The 25,926-nt window shown below is 37.5% G+C and overlaps 1 protein-coding gene and 1 long non-coding RNA gene across 2 annotated transcripts; one reads left to right on the top strand and one right to left on the bottom strand.

Moving 5' to 3' along the window:
* Positions 1–2,173: 2,173 nt before the first annotated feature.
* Positions 2,174–15,799, bottom strand: LOC131700549 (cellular retinoic acid-binding protein 1-like). Its single transcript, XM_058998483.1, has 4 exons — positions 15,595–15,799; positions 12,375–12,553; positions 7,851–7,964; positions 2,174–2,537 (listed from the first exon to the last, which is right to left on the bottom strand). The coding sequence occupies exons 1-4, from the start codon at positions 15,662–15,664 to the stop codon at positions 2,487–2,489; spliced, it is 414 nt and encodes a 137-aa protein (XP_058854466.1). The 5' UTR covers positions 15,665–15,799; the 3' UTR covers positions 2,174–2,486.
* Positions 3,230–25,594, top strand: LOC131700550 (uncharacterized). Its single transcript, XR_009308417.1, has 3 exons — positions 3,230–3,524; positions 17,386–17,507; positions 25,409–25,594. It is a non-coding gene; the product is annotated as an uncharacterized LOC131700550 (long non-coding RNA).
* Positions 25,595–25,926: the final 332 nt, after the last annotated feature.

A 25,926-nucleotide genomic window follows, 5' to 3' on the forward strand; every position in this document is an offset into this window, starting at 1 on the left:
AACCCATATACCACTCTCTGTAGAAAGAGCCGTCGTCTACCCTCATCTCTTTTTGTAGTCCTCTGGTCCTGGTTTCACTGCTGTACTTCATTGGTTAGGGTTAACTTTGTCACCTCCTTTTAAACATTTGAAAGACTTCTTTGTTCTGTCACACCAGTGTTGTTGTGTTGTGTTCAGAAAAAGGTTTTATGTGAATACAGGTCAGTAACGAAGGCTGTTTAAATGCTTGGTTGTTGAACAATCCACTGCAGAACACCCACACCCGATACCTGCATGTGTTGAAGATCAGGGAGACGTTGTTGAGTAGCCTGGGTTCAATTTCTACATATTGTTACACAGAAATGTGCTGAATAGACTTGCATGCTCTGTTAGATGCACTCAGATTGTAATGTATTTAGGTCTGCTGCTGTTTAGATCAATTTAATATCAGACCTCATAATATTATTCCTGTGGTGCTGCGGAGGGTGAAACTCATTTCAATGGATATCCTTCCTCATTATGAAACATTTCAACTGTTTCCCGGTAATGAGCAGGTTCCAGTTGTAACTGACGTTTGGTATCTGATGAAAATAAAAATGCTGTTTTGTTACATCCCGTTTCAAATTATATTTACAATTGTATGTCAAAATGTCAATGAATTTGGTTGCACATGATGTAATAAATATTGCCATGTTTCTTTTTTATTCTGTGATGCCAAGCCATTACAGCTGACTTATGATCATGAAGTATGATGATCTGTAGGTGGCCGCACATGGTGACTGGGGATTGAAAATACATTATGAGGCTGTATAAATTCAGATGCAACTCTGAAAGGAAATCTCCCATTCCCTCCCCTCTTCATATCAGAGTTTAATACAGCCGCCACTAAAGCACTGGGCTTGTTAAACACAAGCAGCACTTCTTCCATAGGGAGAGCGTGCACAAGCTGCCGAGATATGAAATAATTACAGTGGCCTCGCCACCCCAAACAGGCTGTCATTGCTCAATTGAAACACAATTGAAACACAGAGCTCAGTGTGACGTCCCCGAACTGTGTCAGAAATGAACTTCATTAAGAAGCAAGTCTCCTGGGCTTGTAAAGTGTGTTTTAATGGGACTGGCATCTATCATGCCGTACCTTGATCACTGAGCAGAACCTTCATTTTCAACACTGCATGCTGTTAATCACACTGTGCTTCCAGCCAACTGGAAATCGTTGATTTCTCCAGGGAGGAAATAGTCTTGTGGAAAAGTTTCCATCTGAATTGAAGTTTCACTTTATTTGTCTTTCCTGCACTTTGATTCTTAGGCACTTTATGCTACTTTATTAGGTCGGGGTTGTTTTTAATATGTGGTTTGATACGTGGTAGAAATCCACACTGTGTAAACTCTGGCACACTTTTTTACTCGCTGCCTGTGCTCAGTGTTTAAGTTACTAAACGTATTGATTTATGCTTCATGTCACAATCCTCTGCAACTGTCATCTTCCCATTCCATTCACTGATTCCTTCCAATCGCACATAGTCTAATCCGTTTTTATTTTCTGGTTCAGCTTTGCTAAACATTCCCTCATGATGGGATGCCTTCTTTAGCTCCTAAAAGTCCCCCAGTCCCAACTGGAAAAATTCATTGTGTTCAGTTCTATACACGTTTGTTCTTGTGTGTGAATTCAGAGCACGTCATCCATCGCTGGTTGTGTTTATGGGTTCAGTGACCTGTTATTAATTGTCCTGTTGTGTCTTTTTGTCCTAATATACATTTTTTATGACCCCATTTCTGAACACGGACCATCCTTCACACCTCTCCTGTTCTGGCAACTGTCCCCTAAACTACAAACAACTTTAATACAACCGAAACTCAGGGTGTTGTAGTCATTTAATTCTAATATATATATATATATATATATATATATATATATATATATATATATATATATATATATATATATATATATTATATCATTTTAGGAATCCTATACACTGAATTGTATAATTATTATTAATGTCAAATTCCTGACAGTAGAACTAAAAGGTTTAAGTCTTTTGTGTTTATAAACAGTCAGCTATTCACAAGTAATTTCCTGTGAAGTCGTATACATTCACAGCCACTTTCATAAAGTATGAAACAAATTGAAATCTGCTTTCTAATACTTCACTAGTTGAGATAAAAGTAAATAAAAGGAAGTGACATCAGAGAGAGCAGAGCCTTTTTTATTTTGTAATGTGGAAGTATATCACACAGTTCTATCATACAAAAAAAACACATTGCACAGAAAAATCACAATGAACACAGGCTTGTGGCTATAGTGTTTAAAGCTGATATCATTCAACATTGCGGGTTTGAGAATCTTCCAATGTTTACTCTTAATGGCTTTAGATAGTGCCATTGCACATTGAAACAGCACAGTGAGATTCAGAAGTGGGGGGGGGCAGACTGCTTGGGGTCTCTCCACCGAGTTTGCTTCTTGTAGTCCTGAACGTCGCCCATTCGACAACTCACTAGTGTCTTCACCCTCGTAAATAAATCCGTGTGCACACCACTTCGTCAGCACCGAAGGTCTAAAACAAGAAGGGAAAAACATTCGAGATCACACATGTGTCTTTATATGTCTTCTTGTTCAAATGAAAATAGGTATTAAAAGCTAAAGGCCACTTAAAGAATAAACAGTAATGGTAGATGAAAGGCATTTGTCACACTGATGGGCTTAACAATTTCCACAGCAGCTCAAAGGTGTGCGATTCTCTATCATTTAGCAGTTTCAGTCCCTATGCTGTTCATTTGCTTCAACCGCTGTGACATTGCCAGACAGTCACATGATGAGACATACTAGACATTGCCTCAGAGACTGTCGCACGATATGAAGTATAAGCCAGCCTTTCGTGCACGAAGAGCTGCTTTTTACAGTTAATGCAACTTCATGGAAATTATTTCAATGGGCCAAGTGTTCTTACAGGAACTGAAAAGTTTGATCCCATCACCCCAGTCCTTTCAGATCGACACTGGCTTCCTGTCAGTGATTTCTGTTAAAGTGTGAAGTGCCTCTCAGGAAAAGCCCCCTCCTGTTGAGCTGATTGCTACCTGCAGGCCTCTCGTCCTCTGAGCTGTCAGATGGCTGTGTCTCAGTACTCCATCTTTTAAAGACGGGGCATTTTGCCAGCTTTGCTCCTCGTTTTTTGGGAAAGCCTGCCTCTTCAGCTTCATTCTAGCATATAATAATTTAGGTCAGAGCTGAAGGCAAATCTATATGATATAGTGCTTAACTGTCTCTTAAGAATTGTTTTCTTTTACTCATTGTAAAATTCTTTGCTAAGTGTTTTCATGAAAGGTGAAATAAATACATGTTTTTGTTGTTATAGGCGGAGCCCATCATGTAGCAACACAAACTACCAGATTTCAGAGGTTTGTGGTGATCCATTTTCTTCTTTCTTTAGATCCTGAGTGACACGCAGCAACTTATGGATTCGTCCTCTGAAAAAAGCTCCAGGAAGATCCATGACTACAGGAGTATTTACAGACAAAATGAACACATCTACGACACTTCTAAGGTAATGCTCTAACCCTTTTAAATATTTACTTAACCTAATCTTATGATCATATCATACGTGTTTCACTTTCTCTAAAATACAATACAATATAAAACATTTCAATTGCATTAGCCCTAAAATAAAAGCAAATTACTTACAATATATAACAAAAAAAATAAAAAATAAAAACCATGTTCCCAACCCGGACATGACCCAGACCCGTTTTACATAGTGGAAGGAAGCCCAGGACACAAGCCGGACCATGCTAACTTCCAGCAATATAAAAAGATAAAGCAACCTAAATCTTAAAGGTATGAGTCCATCCCCTCTGTGGTGTCTAAATATAGATACTCCTGTAGTCGCATATGCTCTCGTAGCCTTCGCAGTGAACGAATCGATAACCAGCGAACATGCAGCCAAACAGAACCCTGTGCCCTGCCAAGAGAGCTCCAACGCCAGGGAATATCACCACGGCATTGACCAGCACTGGAAGAGCCGTGGGAGTTAGTGGCATCTTCAGAATCTACAAGATGGCTGTAAAAGCCAGAAGACCAGAATGGGGCAAACCAGGGACAGGACAAAGTTAGAGCTTGTTCACATGTCTTTTAAAAGAGAAAAATATCTAGGAAGTATCAATTGTGTATCAGAATAATATCTTTGAATCTGAAAAACACCTCTTAAGATACAGCCTTCCCATATAAAATAACTACCACAGAACAATCCAAACAGTTTCCTAGTGTATACTGCAGTCCATACTATAGTATACATTACAGAGTTTTTGGGTTGCACTTCAGTATCTTTGTCTGTTGGTTCTATGCTAGCTGTTAGCACCTCAGGTTATGACAGATTAATACAGCATTCATGAAGGTATTAGGTACGCTTCATACCATAGTGTCAACTTCAGATAAGCCATTACCAGCATGTTTCTTTGAGGGAATCACATTTGTATTAGCCATCTGTCTTTCAGCAGTGCCAGGGGAGTCGTTACAGACAGAAGCAGCGGGACAGGATCAAGTCAGTACATTACACTCGCATCCAAACATGATCAATTAAGCACATTAACATACACAGGCCTGGCTCAGCAGAGTTTTAATGGACCCAAACGACTTAATGGGATCAGATAATACATTCGGACTGGAAGAAGCCCTAGAGGCACAAGATCATTTAGCAGTCGGGCCCTTAAACTATACAGGTGGATGTTAATGTGAAATTGCATGGTTTTAATGCGAAGCCTAGTAAGAGGGAAAGTATTTTAGAAGGGATGTGTAAGGCGGACATTTTAAAACCACAGGCAGGAAACATAGCCCATACGGAAAATAAATATATTTTTAATATATGGAATTATATATTTTTTAAACCTGAAATGTATTTATAATATATTTTCTTAAACATGACATGTTGCTTAAATATATTTATAATATACTATAATTGTATTTTGTAAATCAACATATTGACATGTATACATTTTATTTTTCTAAATTATATTCAAAATACATTGTAAAATATGTTGTAAATAAATGTATTCACATTAATATATTTAAAAGTGTATCCAGTGTTTTCAAACAATATATTTATATATTGCATATAATGGGAGACTGCAACGGTCAGGTCATTTAAAATAAGAAGGCTTCATAAGTTTATCCATGTACAGCAGATAAAAACACAGACGCTGTGATTTTAATTCGGTAAATAAGTTTATTCTTGACGGAACAAATATGGTCGTTAATCAATCTTTCTGCAGATACCGAAGTGTTACAGATACCTCATAAAAAATAACTGGGCTGAGCCTAGTATTTAGAAGAAAAAAAAGAGAGGTCAATAACAATCAAGGACACAATAGGCTGTTCATATTTTAAGTCACCTTATATTTAAACTGTATGCCCACCAATATGAAAAAAGAATGAAATTGTAAAAATGTATTTCCAGTTTATTAGTGTTTTTTTTTTTACTTTCATAGCTCTATTTTCAGCAACAATTCCATAGCTTTTTAATTGGAAGCAGCAGTTTTTTGTAACGTCTCATAGTTTCAGAAGAACAATGTTAGCAGGTCTACAGAGAAGCAGCCCAAACACCTGTTGTAATGCAAACAGCCTTTTAGCATATGTTGAAAGCTTTTCATTTTTGTACTTGAGTGTTTTATATACACTGAATTTTTACAAAATGTTGATATATTCCGTTATGTTTAAAGATAGTAGTTATTTTTAAGTGAAATTGCAGAATTCCATTCCTTTCTTATTTATTTGCTTCATATCTGTTTGGTGGAACACATGCAAAATATGGTGTGTGTCCAGGCACTTTACATTATGTAATATATTGTGAAAACATTATATAATACATGTTTAGTAAATATATTGAATAATACATTTCTAAAAAATACATGGACAATATAATTGATATAGTGTTACCTGAAATTATATTTTAAATATATTTTAAATATGTTTAAGCAAATACATTGTAAATATATTTTCCATATGATGAAAACGGGCCAATTTTGTAATATGTTAAATATATTTTATATAACGTTACATACATAATACATATATTTTCCATATATTTTATCATTCCCAAAGACTATGAGTTTTATATGAATAATATGTTTACACAAATATATTTAAAATATATATTTTTGTAGTATGGCAGTGTTCATGTTTATCTCAAATTGTTGGTGTTTTTACATTTCATTAAATCCAGTGCTCGCTTAATATCACTCCTGTAATCTAATAAACCATCCCGATTATAATGAGAGTCAACAGGGACACGCTTCTGATAATATCAATAACATTTATTAGTCAACTTAATATCACTTTGGCAAATAAAACCACGAGATTAGTGAGCCAGTACTTTATTTCCGTATCTGTTGTATCAACACTTCTTCAGTGTTTTTTATGCTTATTTTTCCAGTGAACTGTTTAAGTCAGCTCTGCTTTTTGTCACAGTTTCTGCAGAGTCCCTTAACATTGTGGTATATATTGTGGCTCCCCCTGCTCTATACAAGCTTACAGTTGAAATGTCAGACCCTTTTTAGACACAGCTGGGCACAGCATTCACTGTCAGGTGGATTTATCTGAAATGAACACTTGCAAGCGTTTAAGTCCATGTTGACTGTAAAGTGTACCCTTACTGCCTTTAGTTTATAAGGATCCTTCACTAATTCACAATTTATTTAGGAAATTGTGTGTCGTCTATAGAATCGCCTGCAGAAACACATTCATTTACCTTTGCTGTCACCCGTGTTGTCATGGAAATCTATTGGGGATAGTTTTATTCACACATCTCAGCTTTTACCTGGCAGCATATGACAGGAGAAAAATAATTCCTCTTCTAGACACTGTGAAGTGAGGGGTGTAGGGACAGAAAGCCTTATTGAAATAGAATGATCTCTCTACTGACACATTCTACTGAATTCAGAAATGATTCCCCGGCTTATTTATGATCCATGAAGTGTGAATAAAAATATCAAAATCGGGCTGTGTTGAAAACTATATTGCTGCGATACGGCGGGATACAATTTATAAGCACTACAGGGTGTTCTGTACTTTGATACAATAAAAAACAGGACAAAACAAAAGGTTGATAGTAACTAGTTTTGGGGGTTAACTGTAGGCTTCACTGTACTTTTGAACCTAGTGTTCTGAAATATAAAACTTCAAGTATGTTCAATGAGTTATTGTGGGGCTCAGACCCATTCTCAACCCACCTGTAGCACAGTAACTCTCCATGGCTGATCATTTATTAGTTCCATCACGCTGCAGTATTGCGCAGGAGAGCAGTTTGGGGGCATGATGGGGCCCTACTTTGGTTTCCCATTTCTTAATCCATGATTTAATGCATTTTATTAGGGCTCATTTTACAGCAGGGTTAGAGGTCTGCACCACTGAAAGCATGCCTCTTTGGGCTGCATGCATAGTATATTGAGTGTGTTTTTTGAAATTTGGTAGTTTCCTGTTCCAATAAAAAAAAGACATACAAAGTCTAGAATGTAGCATTATCAATATTATTCTATAAGCTATCCACACTACCTAAATAAGGCACATTTTCAAAATGTGATGATTGCGTGAACAGGGTTTTAGTAGCTTTACATACCAGTCTTTGTGCGTCTTTTTTTTTTTTTTTTTTTACTGTAGCAGGAAACTACCAAGTCTTAAAAAACATACTCAACATACTTATGAACTAGGAGCTCCACTGGCAGCCTATTGACACACATGCATGGCATATCTATTGACTGTGTATTAACATGGAACTAAACTTCAGCAAATGGTTAATGAAGTAATTATTCTGTAAATGATATCTATTTTGCTTGTGTTATTGCTTTGCATCGAATCTGGGTAAATAACTAACAGATCTTACCAAGATCAATTCGTCCCCAGTCAGCTCTCTTGTCCAGTATGTTTTGGGACCGTCTCCATCAATAAGGGTCTGCTTACAATAGATCTTATTCTCAGTCTCCCAGGTCGCCAGGCTCTGCGGACAAGAAAATAATTCACTGAACATGACAACCCTTAAAAGAGTAAGTAGCGGGTTTTCAAAAAATATAGCGTTACACATCCCCACTTGATGCTACAACTGTTTAAATAACGTACCTGTAATTGTTCTTTTCATTGTTAAAACCCTGACAACTTTTACACTTATAACTTTAAAGTCTGTTTCAAAGCTCTTTTCAAAATAGCCACTCTAGTGCTCTGATAGTGTCAGGATTATTGCCCACATTGTCAAACCGGTAACACGAGAACGATCCATGATGTGGTACGTGACAGAAAAGCCAGAGCACTAGTTGTTAGTTGTTTTTTTTTAATTGTCGCTCTTCCTGCATCGATTGAGGACAGATCTCAAACCCCAGTGCACCGGAGCGGACATTTTATGTTGTTTGCAATAATTCTCACTGGGTTCTGTTGCTCACATATTCAGTTATCATTTTTATCAAAATCTCAACGTGACTTTTCATCCCTGCTTACCCCAGCTTCTCTACATTTAGACTGATAGAGTAGGTGACAGAGTTGAAAAGTCACACCGTCACATGATTTGAATGAGGAAGGCTGTTCAGTCCCAATGTTTATGATTCCACGGATAAGCATAACGCACGCTCGAAGCCAAAGATAGATTTCATGAAAAATGGCAAGAACATGCATAACCTGCTCCTGGTGCAGTTGGTAGCAGACGTTGCCTATTTACTTCACAGAGAGAGATGAGAAGGATGGAGGAAGATTGTATGCTGCAACCAAAAGGAAATGTAAACAAACTGGACATCCAACTAGGCCCAGTAGAATGCCAAGAATGGAACTAGGAAATAAGGCAGTAAATAGTCAAAGCTTTTAATATTGTATTAGTACAGCTACTACAAAGACCTAGTGTTACTTGGGTAGTACGGTACTTCTTAGTGCAGATAATGCTACATTTACTACTTGGGGATGTTTGGCAGCTGATCCTTTCGAATGAGAATAGTGTGAATCACCTTAAAAATAAATGCAGCAAACGTTTGCCTTATTGACTCACTTCCTGTTATAGTACACTGGAACCAGGCAGATGGTTTAATTTTCTTCCAGTAAATAATTGAACACACTGCATAAAGCTGCACGGTTTCTTTAAAATGTCCTCAACGAAAAAGATAGGAATATTTTTGATAAATATCGCTCTGTCCAGTACAAGAAGGATACATTTCTGTTGGTATTTTTTACATTTATTTATGTTTTTATTTTGTTTGATAATTTACTGGTATTGAAAATAGAATGCCTTTAAAAGGTGGACATAAAAAATGAAATATTCTACGATTTAGCATTTACTGTTTTTCTGGTAAGCATATAAATATTTAGGAACATTTATAACTACTAAATTATGTTTCTGCGGTGCTCCAGTCTTTGAAATTAACTCAGTTTTTTTTTTCCACCAGTCAGTATTGAGTCAGTGTTACATATTTCCATGAAATCCAATACCAAATACCATAGTTAAAATGCAGTAAAGTCTTTGCTTAGCACGACATTCAGATGAGTCTCCTGTATTGGACCATGCGTCACCCCTCTTTCTCACAGGATAGAGACACACATAGATATGTGACTCCACTTTCTGTCTGTATTTTCCCAGCATTTTCTCGAATTTGAAAGCATTTTTCTTCCTTACCATAAATCAAAATAATTTGAAATCTGGAAGTCATTTTGCACAGCTGTTCTGAGGTAAAGTCTGTGAAGAGGTTTGTGTTAATTAACTACAGGTGGCACATGCAGTCTTATTATTTTACAAGGGTTTCACAACTGTACATAATAAGGCTTTGAACTATACAGATGTACTAATTAATAAGAATAAGGGATTCCAATAGTTTGGTGCTTCATGAATTAATTTGAAGCATTTCATTTTGAATTCTGAAACCCAGAGTGGTTTTATTGAACTAGAGCCATTTTATCAATCTGTTGTAGTTCCAAATTTAAAAATGATTCCTCGTAGAACCTAAACCAAAATAAAAAAAGGCTCCACCTGGATTGAAAATACAGTATATCCCCACGTAGACTGTAGACAACCTAAGATTTAACTGTAACACTAATTCCACATGTAGAAATCAGACACAGATAACTGGAGCAGCCTTTGGATCCCAGGTATAGATGCAGGCCACCAGTACATGCACTGCCTCCCATCTCCCATCTCCCCAGACAGGAGCAGCGGTCCTAGAACACTGAACCTGGAATTAGAATGTGAAAGACGTACACAGGAGTCACAGACCCCAGGCTCTGGCAGGTTTAGCTGTGCAGTTCTCCTACATCCTGTCAATTAGTCTGGGTGAGACCCTCCACACCACAGAGCTCTTTATCTTCAATGACTGTGTTATGTGGCGGGAGAGAGACCCTTGTATAATAAGATTAGATGGTGACATGAGACTGGTGGTGAATAAGATCTCCTGTGTATAATGAGATTGATGATAAAGTGCTAACCTCAGTTTTTAAATAACAGTACATTAACACAACAAAACACCCTCAATACCAAAACAAACGACAATGTCCTGCAGATTTAAAGGGTTATTCACAGATGACGGGTAGAAATTAGTGGAAGAACAGAATAGTGTAAGTGCTCTTAGAAAAACAATAAGCAACAAAAATCTAGTAAGAAATGACTTCAGCCACTTGCTCTCCATGGGATGTTAGGCAGTGTAGACTGACAGCCCTCAGAAAGCAGCCAAGCAAATTTCCTACTCTGACGTTTAAAATGAATTGTTAAAATCATTAAAAAAAATAAACGTTTTTTTAAATTGTTTTCCAATGTTATTCTCAACATGTCTTCAATTGTTAAAAAGAAACACTGCTAGTTGTATAATTTCTATCTGCTATGTCACCATATACTATACGAAATAATATACAGCAGAACTGTACATATAAGGCTGTAATTCTATCAGGGGTTTCTGGTGACATTGATAAATGACTCAGGCTAGTGCTCTCATGGTTTATATGTCATCAGAAACCCTTGATAGAATTACAGCCTTATGATGTAAGATTGGGTGTGCATTATTCTTTATATTATAAATCACCAAATTGTACTCAGGTACTACTATTAACCATAAACAGTTGTTTAATTTTTTCATATTAAAAATACAAGGTTAAAGACAGCTCGCGGTTTACTTTAAGGTAGTCTTTCTCAGTTGCCAAGTCATTTCCCTTCACAGTGTCTTTGGGTTCAAAACATGTCACTGGCTGGGATGTCTGTTATTAGAGGAGTAACTGATAGACCGTTAAGCGTTGAAGGGGAGCTGAAGCGTTGAAAAGCCTACCGCAGAGAAATCTCTCCGGATATGAAATACACAACAGGTGTAATTCCTGGGTTGATTTCCATTTCTGCCCTGAAGAAAACTGTCACTTCAAAGAATGCACAAGTGGCTCCCTGCTGTTGAGAGCTGATTAGTTGTTTGTGAAGCTGTCTTCCGGTTGCTTTGTCAGGTGGTTGTAATTGTCGGCTCATTCAGAAGTATAGTAATTGTTTTGAGTTTGGCAAGGTCAAGGCTAGTTAGATTTCTTGTCTTTACAAACACGTGAAGCATGCGAGATTAAGATTTTCATTCAGCTAACCTTTGAAGGCTTTTGAGGAAACCTGGAATGCAACCATTGGCTGTTATTCATAAATGAGGGTAGTATGATAATTACATTTTCAATTTATTTTAAACATGTTTTAAATCCCATTAATTGCGATGGCTCCCTTGTGACATCCTCTCTCAACGCTTTTTCTTCTTGGTCTGCTTTTTGGGTGGGGGCTGAACTCAAGTAAGTTTCTGATGCCCAGAAGAGAGGATCAAAACATGAGTAGCAGTGATGCTGATTTTTTTCAGCATGGCTTTCAGATCCATAACATTTTTCAGTACAATCAAGACTAAACATGATCAATAAAATCACAATAATAAATATTGTTCCGCCCCTATTCTAGACTCTTGTAAAGTTCTTGTAAAGACAGTTTCATTGCAGTAGATGCTGTCTCGTGCCCAGCCTTGTGCCTGTAGCATATGTACTTCCACAGATGACTTTAGTTTCTAGTAAAGGCTATGTACGCACAGGTGTTGAAGATGAGACTAATAATCGAATTAGGCTCGCTCTCTTACCTTTAGCCCCTCATTGATGATGCAAAAAGCCCTTGTGGGGAACTAACTGGAAGCCTCTTGTAATGGTCTTTAGCAGAGAAATTTAGTAACCTATGTCATTATCATTATTATATTTCAACTTTTTTTAAGTTATTTGTTTATTTACTTTTGCTGTTTCTTTATTGAATAATAACGGAATGGAAGACCTGCATAGAATGCAATGGGACAGCAGTGTCTGGCTGTTGTATAACACGTAACAGCTAATAAAAGATCATTCTGAAGGCCCTTCTTAAAGGACTGGGTTGTTTTCCAGGGAGTGGTTCACTTACCCTGCACTTCCTGCCATCCACGGTCTCCTCCTCGAACTCCACCCCGATCTGGAAGTTGATCTCGGTGGTTCGGACGGTGGTGGAGGTCTTGATGTAAAACTGTTCGCCGTTCTGTCTGATCTCCACGTGGGGTTTGGAAGCTGCTGCCCCTGCCACCTTTCTCAGCATGGCGTTCACACCTCAATGCACACAGGAGTCACATTAATAATACTAATAATAATGATAAGGATTTAGAACTATAATGCACCCACTGATTTGCTTTGATATCCTTATTTACCCTTATAAAAGATAAAGCTTGGTAAAGCACAGAGACGTATGGTAAAACATATTAAACACAGCAAACCGTTGTAAACCATGGTAAATGCATAGCATAACCACAGGAAAATCATGGGAAAACTGCTAAATTACCGTTATAATTTACTGTGGTAAACTTTTATAAGGGTAACTGTTGGAGAAAATTAACCCTTTTATACCAGAAGGAACTGCACCAGTCTGTCTAGGTGTTTTATATTCTACAATGCAAGAAATATACAGTACAATTGTATATATGAAACACAGTAACTAAGATACAAATTACTGGCACACTACTTGCTATTTAAAAGAGTATTTTTATTTTCAATATTTATTTGAGCTTTTTTCCATAGAGAGCCACATGTTTTGGAGACTCGTCTTAAATTATTATTCAGGATGCAACTTCAGACACTGATGTAATCTACACATAACTTGAGCTTTATTTATTTATATTCCCCCTTTACCATATGCAAGCCTTGTTCCTTTACACACTGGGTACTGTGGATAATTCAGGGTCTAATTAACCCTAAAATCATAATCCCTGGTGATAAACCAGACTGCATCAAATAGGAACCATGTTTAAGCATTCAGAATGTACTTTTTTAGTCACTGTGAGTTTCTTTTTCTATTAAAATCCAAAAATGTATGTGCGAGAAGCATTCACTTCATGAAATTTGATTTGATTTAAAGTTGAATCCTTTTGCATTCATATAACATTCAGTTGCCTCCTCTTTTGTCAAATAATAGTATGGAACGGTTATGTGTGTTCATATATGACATACACATTTCACCTATGTTTCATATCGACATGGAAGAGAAATATATTTCTGAATATAAAATATGTAGCAGTATATGAAATTGGCCCACTTAATATATTTAAATATATTCTGATTTTACGGGAGGTGGGGGTTGCTGCAGGTTAGTTCAATAGCCTCCGGGTTCTGGGGTTGAATCTCGCTTGGGTCTCAGTAAAGAGATTGCTAGTCTTACATAGCCCCTAGTGGACGGCAGCCGACATCACAAAGCCATGGCTTGTCACTTTCATATGAGAGAGGCCCAGGACTCAGTTACAGGGAGTGTACTGGTGATCTGCATTCGAGGACAGGGTTGGAAATACAGGGGTTAAGGGGCAATGGCACCCCCTTATAAGAAACAAGAACAGGTAGGGGGTGTTGACCATATTTTAAAAGCATTTTATAACGCTATGTTGGAGACCCATTGTTACGATTTCTGTTCCACCTTATAAAGAGAATGAAAGTGCTCGTGTAAAGGCATTATGGGTAAAATGACAGCCATAGCCATACCGTCGTATATCTGGTTTTGCTTTATAAAGGGCTGTCTAAGGCACGGTACTAAGGATTTATACAGCATAGGAAGTTCAGTTTCAATAGCTATTGAGTGATTGGAAAAATCGAAGGAGCACTTGGGCAGCCCCACTTACAGTATATTTGAAACAATGCAGGGAGAAGCTGGCATGGTGTTTGTGGGCACTGTTCCAGTGCAGTGTGATTGTCAAAACATATCTATGTATATCTTCTTATCTATCTTTACTTTAGAGGTTACCTGCTCTTCCAAGCTCCAGAAAGAATCCAAGTAATTCATCTTTCACAGTGTCTCTCTTTCATATTGACTTGGGAGGCTCACTCCCTATTGTTTTATATTCCCTTCTCTTGACACTCTGAATGCCATTCATCACCCACCCAGCAGGCACTTTCTAAATGTCTCCATCTGTCCAGGTCTGGACCAGAAATCAGGAGAATGCCCCTGCTGCCCACCAGACATTAGCTTTGTGTCTCCTTTTTTTCTCTCTCGCACTATAGAGACCCAGTTTTGGGCAGCACCTGTCCAGCCAGCCGTAGGAGATATTCACACACTACACTGCATTTTCAGTACTGTAAGTCATGGCATTCATTTAGACATTCAGCCACAGTCAAGTCTTATACAGTACAGTCCATTCTCATCTTTTATTGATTACAAAATATGCCGCTTGTAAGTATTGAAAAAAATGTAGCATGCTGAATTTCATTTTGTCTTGTGCTGTAGGATTCAAAACCTTTCCATTTGACTGTTTTAGCTTCAAGACTGTGATTATATACCTTTTAATATTGCCTTATTGTATCTAAGCAGTATCATTTTGGTGATGCGCCGGCTTATTTAGTGGCTTTTTTCTAGGCACTTGAGTTTTAATATAAAGAAATATAACTGTCCAGACCTACGAATGGTGTCTGTTCTCTGAAAAACGAGACTGGGTTCTTAAAATGAGCAATACTGTATTTGTGTGGGTTACCATATGTAATTGCATTTTTTTTTTTAACAATACATTATTTGAAACCACTTAATAAATATTTCACTTACAAATGTGCTTGGGAGGTCTTTAAATAGAACTCAAATATTTTTCAATCAAAATTGAATTCTATGTTTGCAGGTTATCTCAAAAACACATTGAAATGCATAGCATTACTGTAACTATTTATTGATGTGAAATAAGCGCTTTATTTGTATTTTTGCCTCTGTTACAACACATTAGGTTTTATCCATCATATATTTTCCATCTTAGACAAGACCAAAATCTTGATGATAACGCCCGGGGCAATGTCCAGAAAATGTATTAGGATTAAATAGGTTTCATCTTCTGAGTTAGCTGTCTATGTAAGACACACAGCATCTCTGCTACTCTATTCATTTTATACATAGAAACCATCCTTTATAACTTTGAAATTGAATGCAAACTTATTATATTGCACGAATGTAATAATATATTGTAGCAATCTAAACATCCTTCTTTGTGTAAATAGAGAGTAGGCATCTATCTACACATCACAGTAGGAACAACCAATGATTTTAAATGATAGCATTTTAAACCTGCAATATTGATGTACACTGCCTCTACACACATATGCAATCATTTTAGCAGATGAAAATGACTTACCAAGAGCTTTAAGAAGTTCATCGAAATTCTCACTGCTCTTCATTTTCCAGGTCCCGGCGAAGTTGGGCATTTTGAAAGCTGAGTTTGTGAGCTTGAGGCTGGACTTGTGGATGTGAGGTTTACAATGAACCTGCTTCTGACTGCTCTCCTCTCTGCTCTCTGGGTCTGCCCCTCTCCCTCTCTCGTTCTCTGCCTCTGTCTCATCTGTGCCACTAGTTATAGCAAATGTCTTAGTCTGAGTCACAAAGTTCCCTCCCCCTGCAAGCCCTATCCAATTATATAAACAAAGCCCTGGCTAAAGATGCTGCACAATGAAAGAAGCAGACGGAATCCCTGAGTGTATTAGCATTCTTTAACCCCTTCCTGCTCAGAAGCTGTCACTAATAATGAATTAGGAATAGTTCTTGATGTATCTGTTCTTGTCAAACTGTCGCATGTGTTTTTATATATTTGTGTCTGATCACCTTGCCCTGGGTTATGACTGATGGGGGTTTCCTGGTAAATAATAAATAAATGAATAAATAAATAAATAAATAAATAAGGAGACACCAAATAATCATTTTAGGGTTTGGTTTTGAGTCTGCAGCAGTATTTCTTTGTTAAAAATGTCCCAGCAAGACTGTTCAACAACTGGCTCTGTATTCATATATGGCTAACTGAGCTTCAAAATGTTTTGATTGAGGTGAAGTATCCCATTTAGATCTCATTACAAACCTGAATAGGAAAGTATATAAAGAGAAAACCACTCTCCTGCGAGGGCAATGTGAGTTTTGTAAAAGCAAAGGGACCGATGTCCCTAAACGACACATAGGAACATAAAAACACAAGAACCGCTTGCCCCTACTAAGAGGATCTCATTTCATTGGACAGAATCTAACTGCTTTTGATGTTTCCAGTGTTTAGATGTTACTCCTTCACCTGCTAGGCTATTGCATGCATTTGTACTGTAAATGTGTAATTAAAGTGCTTTCTGCCTTCTGTCCTTAACATGTTCAGCTTCCATGTACGCCCTCTCATCTTACTCTGTGCATCTTTTGAAGGAGTGACCTATGCTAACTTTATACTGTTTAGGATTTTATAAACTTCACTTAAACTCCTTTTTTCCATTCTAAGCTGAATAGATTTAAATCCTTTAACCTATCCTCATAAGTAGTTTCCCTTCTTTGTACCCAATAATGTTTTGTTTGTTTGTTTGTGGACACAGTGTATAGAATACAGTATGTACACTCTCTATGCTGAGTCAGTGAGGGGAAATATGATACTTGATACTGCCACCTAGTGAGAGCTGAGGGAATTGCATTCAAGAACATGGTGACATTGTCACCATGGTTCACATCCCAGCTTGTCTTCACAATACATCAGTGGGATTTCTGATGTCCAGAGAGTAGACTGGACCTTGATTTAAAAGCTATACAGGACAGTGTCACCTATACTGACACCATGCTTGGGCACTGGATGAGTCATCAACACCACTCTGTGCAGCCCCTGATTTTCAATGGTACTGACCAGACCCAGCATGCTTAGCTTCTGAGATGTGGCGAGATCAGACTCCAAGCTGGCCGTAGACGTAGCGATATTAAAAACAAAGCTACAGTTTTCAGCATGCAGGAGATTGCAGGGGGGGGGGGCATAACTTTCCTTTCTGGAATAGAAGTTCCATATTATAAATGGAAGTTTTGTACCATACCTCAATAAGCCAATTTTTCTGACATATACAAAAACTAACCAAATGCTTTTATATCGATCGACATTTGTAGTGCAGAAATAACCATTGTGAACTTGTATTTGTAGCGGGCACGATGCATGAGGACTGAGCCAGTGCCCCTAATGAAGAAGGATGATCCTCCGCTACAGACAGACAGGCAGCGTGCCTCAGAGACATCATCTTTCACATGAGACAAATCTGAGGCTGGGTGAGTACGGGGGGGCCTTAGCAAGGTCGACACCATTAACTTGGAGGCCAGCTATTCTAAACAAGGTCAGTGTTTGTCCAGATAGCCCATTTTACAGAATCGACCCCTCCGAAAATCGATTGTTTCTACGACAGCAATTAAAAACTCCATATAAAATGTCTGTAACTAACATACCCTGTGAAGGATACAAGTCAGACCCTGAGGGACTTTCTCCTGATCTACATGTATTCAAAGTATATTCAAAAACCTAGTGTTACAAATCACAATTTGAGTATCGCTCACCGTGACCTTGTTTCCACTATTGAAATTCTCCTCACCATATTTCATCACAATCGCATGGCTAGTTGCTTAGATGAGTGTGACATGCCAGAACCCTCAATTCTGTATGTTCCTGTGGTTGGGGATATGCATTCCCCACAGGGGATTAAAAAACATTAAGCTACCGTTACAGAGCACCACTGTAGCTGGGCAGGGCCCTGCCTGTAAATAATATTGTTGTGTGGTGATTTGGTGGTGGCTGGCAGGGATGGGGTTAATTTCCTATCCCTGCCAAAATACATGTGAGACTGTGGCTGGAGCTAATTGAATAATTGATGATTAGGCTCCAGCCACATGCTATAAAAAAGGGGAAAATCCTTTGTTTGGTGGAGGTGTTTTGGGTAAGTGTTTGTGCGGTGTTTACTTTTTGAAAAGAAGAACGGTAGTGAAAGCTAATGCGCAGCCTACATGTTTGTATTTTGTTTAAACCTTTTGTTTTGGCCCTTGCGCCAGTTATTTTGTAATTGTTTTATTGTGAAAGTACTGTTTTTGTTTAGCTGTTTTATTTTTGCTCTGTGAGCAGTGTTCTGTTCAAGTTTTTGATTTACTTTTGTTGATTAAACCGCGCAACAGCGCGTTAACTGCAGTTTCCTTGCCTCTGAGTCTCTTTACCTGTCGAATAACACCTGGGCCCACGACGCTACCCTGTCACAACCACCTATTCCCGAAGCAGCAGATAATCAATATTTCAAACCCCAGGGACAGCATACATTCTAACACATTTACTGTCATTTTAATCTCGTTATAATCTCCGCAAACTCTTTAAATGGTCATAACGCAATAGTTTTACCATATGTATTGTCCATTTTAGCCTTATTGCATGAAAAATCAGGGTAAAGTATTATAATGTAAATATGGTGAATATAATAGAAGTGGTATTCAATAGCTTACAGAAGTGCCTCAGTAGAGCTGTCTCATTAGAATGCACAGCTGGTTATAAGGCGGTAGGCTTGTGGTCCCTTAAAGCCACCCCCCATCCTTCTTTATAACATGTTCCTGTTTTAAGGCAGAACACAAAGAGCCTGACTTGTGGCTCTTGACTGAAGTACAATGCTGCCATGGTGTTTCACCATTCACTGGTCCATGTTGACAGTGAATCGTCCTGTATTTTACTTTGAAAGGGCCCTTCTCCAATTGGCTCAATATTTCACATTTCTTTGATGTGTAAGTCAGATATTGAAATAGTATAATGAGGAAGAACTTTATTTGAATTCAAATTTCTTCAGGTGAACTTCAGCTGTAAAGATTTCATTTTAAATATACTGTATTTGTTTGCTTACATGAATCATTCATATTATCAAAGTGATATAAGGAAGTAAATCAAATCTTGTTTCACAGCATATCAAAATAACAATTCCAATCTTTTTTTTTCAATTTCAATTTTATTTTCTGCATTGTGTGTCTAAATTGCATATTCGAAGGTCAAATCTAGCTGTACTTTGTTCCCTATATGTTTTAACTGCTAAATTGCCAATTACCAAATCATGTGTACCATTCATAACCATTAAACACTTGATAGTACTTATTATATAGAAATACTAAAAGAAACCGAATACATTTAATGACAGACGTGTTTTTCAATGTTTGTCATTGAATTTCATTCTTTTAGTATTTCCAAATTACTTGTATCCTAAAAGGTCTTTTATCTTTCCCACATGTGATAAAAAAAAATCGTTCCAGACACATTGAAATAATGTCCTGATTTCTGCCATTGAAAGATCATTGATCCAATAAATTACACCAGTCGCAGCTGCCACCAATCTTATGCTTTACATCTGCCTTTTTTAAAACAAAGCATCAAGGTGATCAAACACCAGGAAATACTGGTAGCCGCTGGATAATTTCAAATGAATCTCCTCATAACTGTCAGCCTTCTGAATTTTTAACCCTTTGTATGAGCTCCACGGAGCAGCCTGCAGCTACACCAAGGTAATACTGCTGTTCTGTAAATCTCCAAGTCCACTAATACTAAGTAGGAAATGATCTGATACTAGTACTGGGTACTACAGTACTTAAATGTATTACTACTTTTTTTTTATAAGGTGATGTTTTCAATAACTGAAATATGAGCGTGTACCTATTCACAGAGCTGTTTTTTGGACTGTTTTTTTTAAGAGGGTTGGTAAGCATTCTGTTAAACTGTGCTCTAAGGACAGGTTACATGCCATATTTAGAGGCTCTTATTATAACAGAAATCATTTGGCACAGTTTGAGCAGCCAGAAGCGCATGAGATAACATCTCTTATAGAGACACCCTACACAAAGACACATCCTGAGTGCTGTAACTAAACTTCTTGTAAAAGTGGAATAATTTAAGCAGTCTAGTCTCTATTTAATACTATTTAAAAACCTACCAAAACTTGCAATTGTCAATACTATATTCCTGGGCTGCTGTACAATTCAAATGAATGCCTTTGTGTAATTGCTTTTTGGACTGGGGACAAAACAAGTTAGAGATTAAAGCTACCCATTCAACACTTTTGTTCCAGGAACAAGTTAATTTACTGTCTTAACAAATGTGATTGAGTCTTCTGTATAAAAAGAGCTGTCTGTCGATGATTCTCAGTTGAATTAATCTATTCTTGAATGGTGGATGCTTACAGCATTGTTAAAATGCATTTCCAATATCCTTTCTCTGTCATGTTCCATTCACTTCAGGAATTAATGGTATCAGGTACCAGATTTCTTATATAACTTATTTCTGTTTTATTTGTTTTCACGCGCCAAACTTGTTTATATCGATGTTGAACGGTACCTGTATTTTTGTTCAAATGGATTTAAAACTGTCACTTTGATTTCTAGAAAGGCTGTGTCTGTGTTACTTGTAACAGAGAAAATAGATGGTCTCTCTGTACAGAGCTTTGTGCTTTGAAAAATGTATGCTTCAGGCTTTAGCGAGACAGTTTGGTACATCACACCTGATTATCTAACAGAGATCAATGGTTTTCATACACTAGAAAGGTGCCCTTCAAAACAAAGGGGCAGACAAATACAGGATACAGTGTAAGAATAAAGGAAAACCTATGGACATAAAAGCTTAACTATCATTATAGATTAACCCAGGAAAGCGAGAAAATAATGTGCAGGATATGACACCATGAACTGCAGAACATAAATGTATTTCATTATATTATATTTAGTTTAAAAAAAAAAAAAACTAAACTAGTTTGATTTGTGAAATATATGAAGCTATTTGATTTTTGATATTTACGCTCCAATTCTGTTATAGTCAACACCTTTTAATATCACTTCAAGGGGACTGATCAAAGGGGTGCGAATAAGCAGAGCTGACTATCAGGAGACTATCACCAATAACCTGCCAAAAAAAGAATTAAAACACAGAACTGATACAAAAGTATTGCTATTATATTCAGCTATGGAACTGGAAATAGAGTAATAGGCCCCTTATAAAAGATGACCACAGTAAACTACCCATGTTTTTTTCCAAGGTTATGCTATGCATTTGCCATAGTTTCTCATACCTCTCTGGGCTTTACAATGCTTATCTATGTTTTATTATGTTTTCTCTATGCTTTATTACATGTTTTCAGGCAGTACAGATGACTATACTGTACATGTAAAACACACTATTTGAAAACATAAGAACATAAACGTACAGATTAGAGAGTTGTGTATGCTAGGTTGTGCTTATGTCGGAATATTTCAATACTGTACGGCAACTTAGATATAAACTCCATATTGAATTACGTATAAACTACAGTAGAAATCAGTTGTATGACTGTGATATTAAGCGGGTGTTGTTTAAGAGTGCTTATTAACATTGTTGACGTTATTGACATGTTTTTTTAAGCCTTATTCATAAATTTATAAAAGCAGGTTTTAAAAGGAAGAAAAGTGTGGGGTTAAGTTTGGGGCCTGTATTCTGAAATAAATGTTTGTTTGTTTTTTCCGTGTAGGGTTTTTACCTCCTCCTACTCCCTGAGACCAAAACATTAAGCGGCAGATGATTGAGATTATTGCAAGCACACTTTTCCGAGTTCCACCTGTCTTGCTGTTTTCATTAACTCATTTTCCATTCAGGGCAGTCTATGTAGGCCTCATCCTTTTCAAATGCAGCTTTCCCAAAGGCTTCCCCCAGAGGAGGAGGCCACTTTTGTTTACTAATTTCCCCCAGGCCAAATCTGTTCCTTTTGATGGTCTTCATCAATCTCTTTAAAATCTACCCTCAAGACAATAGAAGATAGTTTATGTACAGATGGGACTCGAACACTTTGTCATCATCCTGGATAAGTGACCGGTAATAGACCCAAACTATCCCCCAGAGGATACCGACTGACCACTGCACGGGCCATAAGCCGCCTCAGAGACAATAAATTCTGCTTCCTACGGCCAGGCATGGAGAAAGACTGAAGTAAAAGGCTCACTGATGAATTATATTTTGGACATGAATAAATTATGGCAGCAAAAAGCAAATAACGGTAGTAAATTTTGCTTCTAAATTTAAATGTTGTTAGCCAGGGGATCTTGAAATAGAGGTGTTCTGTCTGAGTTACTCACTGCGATCTGTGGAAGAACTCATTCAGATGATGTACAGCAGCTGTTAAAGATGGTAATGATTTCCTGTATGTAGGTTTTCTGAAAAATGAAAAATGAAATATACCACAAGTTTATTTAATTATATTTCAGACACAGTATCTGCAGTATCAGTAATATCAAAAATATATTGTGGATTGTAAATTACGTAAGAGAAATCCGTCAATTACTCTTTAGCAAACGCTGAATAAATAAGGGTCTGCATATTTTAATTTGTTATCTAGTTTGGAGTTATTTACACCCATTACAATTAAAAGTGAAGACCTGACCCAACACGAATATTCTTCACAATCGCAATAGCATCACAACATCAAGCCAGATTTGCTTTATATTTGGTTGTTTTTCAAACTTCATTTTCACTTTCCTCCACTCCAAGTAATAACAAATAATAGAACACCAGAATTCTTTATTCTGTGCTGCAAAGCGAGTCCCTCTATTCACAAAACTTTAAGGAGTGTTTCAGATCTTGTAATGTGTGTGTGTGCATCAGAAAGAACGGTATTATCCATGACATCACCTGACCCTTAAATAAGCATTTATTCAGGAAGCAGACTTTAAAACAGAACTTCAGCATGTAACAATAAACTGCCGTGGGTCTTAAAAAAAGAAACCGCCCCACAATGAAATGAATGCTTGGCTTCTGTGTTTCAGAGGGAGAATGTTTCAGCTCCTAAATGCATCACACGGCTTATTCAGAACCCCGGAGAGCGGTGAACAAGAAAAACACTTCCAGTACCACTTGCTGCATGTCCTTGTGGTGCCTGTTACTGGCTGCTAGCTGGAGAGACTGTACAGGAGCTAATTAGCAGCTAATTTACAGGACCACAAAGTTGCTGTTGATTCCTGGCATAAACACCTTTCCCATGGTTTATTTCCAACTCACTCCAATAGAAGCAGGCCAGGACACGTACCTGAATCCGCAGTTCATTTATAGGGCTGCATTTGAAAGATTTGCATATCGTTGAATTAATGTTTTTGAAAACAAATCTAGATTTCCATCACAACAAAAGGGAGGGGGATGGCAATGATAATCATGATAAAATGAATAAGAGGCACGTAAATTGATTTTAAAACACTGGTTAGTGCTCCTTTAAGTACAATTTCAGGGTACAATATTTACAGCCAGCATTTAAAAGGTCCATGTAAAATATAGCATAATGTTGTCCATTGTCCATATATTGTAAAGAAAGTCACAGCAGAAAGCAGTTCTGGTAGACAGGCTTGATCCGTCTTATCCTGAGGCAAGAGTCAGAACAGTGACCTTAACTCTAGGCCAAGGTGAGTCCATTACCTACAGAACACCCAATGCCTTCTCACTTGGCTAATTTAATGGAACAATATATGATTAGGTTTGTATGTTTTTCTTCCATTTTGTTTGTGGTTTACTCAACAGACCAACCAGCAGCCCCTGAGGGGGTGCCCAAACCTTGACCTTATCCGTTCCAGTAACAACATCTACAAATAAAGATGCCAATATTCACCCCTCCCCTCCCCTGCCATCTCCATTCTCATTTATCAAAGCTGACCTGGGTTTTGGAAGGCGAGGGAAGGTTACAGGGCTGGTGACCCCTTCCTTGTGCATGGAGTGACTCAGACTGGCTTCTACAGCACTGCTGCTGTCTTTAGAACTGAGAGCTCCTGTGGCAGTCTTGCATGACTTTCCATTAGCGTGCATCAGGGGCCTTTTGGATTGAGGAATATTGTAATAGGGTGCCTCAGTATTGAAGAGAAATGTTAATATGAGGCCAACACAAGTTCTGCTTATAACATTTTAAATGCCTGTAGTTGTAGGTGTAACGGTGCAATTTAAAGTGTGTATGTACCAGGTAAATGTTGCAAAAATATCGAAATACTAAAAGAAACTCAATGCCAAACGTCTTGAAGTCTTTCTCAATGTAATTCAAGACTTCTATTCAAAACATTTGTAATGAATTGGCATCCCAGCCCATTGAATTGAATGGAAAGGCAAGGGCTGGATGCGAATCTCATGCCAACTGGTTCAAACACTGCAGTCAAGAGGAAAGTACAGGTCTTGTTCTGCTATCAGTATTATTAAATCATCAACTGGAGACCCATTACATGTGTGTGTTTGAATTTATTACATTTATTTGAGCTGATTAGTTATGGAAATCACTTGTAAACCTCTAATATTGCATGCCTAAAACCACGACCAAATGCAGCCTGATTATCAAAACAAACAAATGTGTATTTTTACAAAGAAATGTAATTCTAATGCCCAGCTTCAGCTAACGCAAACTGTAATTATTCTGTTCTGATTCCCCCTATGTGACCTGCTTAACTAACGCCATTTACACCTCTGCAACAATGTCTTAATACGTGCAAAAACAGCATGTTACTCTTAATGGGACCAAGAGATCATTCACACTTTATCAAGCGGGGGTGGAGTCCACATCACCCTGTGAATCAAAACTAATTTCTACATTGAGAGACTTCTAGTTGAACCATTTGTCACTGAATGCATTACATTACTTTCAGTAGTACATTTTGAATAATAATCTATACAAAATAGTGTGTCACCTTTCAGGTTGCTGCTCATGGTTCTGGACATACAACTACACGTGTGGGGTAATTTCTTTCTTCTGACTTTATTGTATTTTATAACTGCTCATCTGTAATGTGAGATTTTGTAATGTGAGATTTTGTAACAATTGTAAATCCTGGATTAGGGCATCTGCTAATAATAATAATAATAATAATAATAATAATAATAATAATAATAATAATAATAATCTAGACTCTACCTAACACCTGCATGTTTACGTGCTGGTTTATTGACAGATTTCTGAATGCTTGTCATCTGTACAGTCTGCTGGTGTCAGTTGCCATTATAGTATAAATCTGTGTGTGAAGGATTAGATAGGCCACACTGTAATATCTTTGATATCAGTTAATATTCAGGGCACTCTATCCCATTGTTACACTGGTGCATAATCTCCATCTCAACAGCACTCTGATCCCCACATCCTATTCCCTAATTCACGTAGGAATGTGCCTCTTTCTCTTTCCAGGTTTCTTACTGGATGACATGTATCATTGGCAACACTTTCTGTGCTTTGGGAAAAGAGACAACACCATTTAATCACAGCTGTAAATGTCAAACACAGATCACAGTCCACTGCCTGAAAGATTACAGAAATGTCACTTCTTTGGGGTCGTCTTCCACAGCCAGTAGTGTAAGACTGTGTTTATGTGAAGCCTCGATTGGCCCCAGCATGGATAACCTCCTTTGTATGAAGGCTGCAAGGCCATTTGCTAACCGCGTTATTGTTTTGGAAAGCTCCTCTTTTCTTTTGTTACACATCATAGTCTTATTAATACAAACTAGGTTGGCTTTCACCATTGATCCTAGGCTTACTTTGTGTTTAAAGTACTTAAGGGCTTGGTACCCTCTTACTATGGAAGGACTTGCTTGTATTTTACTGTAATGAATCTGCTCTTAGAGGATGATGAGTTAATAATAGTGACACCAGCATAAGACACATACTTACCTCTTGATGACAGAGCACGCTCTTAGATGTGTGGTAAG

This window comes from Acipenser ruthenus, chromosome 24 (genome assembly GCF_902713425.1).
Source record: "Acipenser ruthenus chromosome 24, fAciRut3.2 maternal haplotype, whole genome shotgun sequence".
Classification (NCBI taxonomy): Eukaryota; Metazoa; Chordata; class Actinopteri; order Acipenseriformes; family Acipenseridae; genus Acipenser; species Acipenser ruthenus.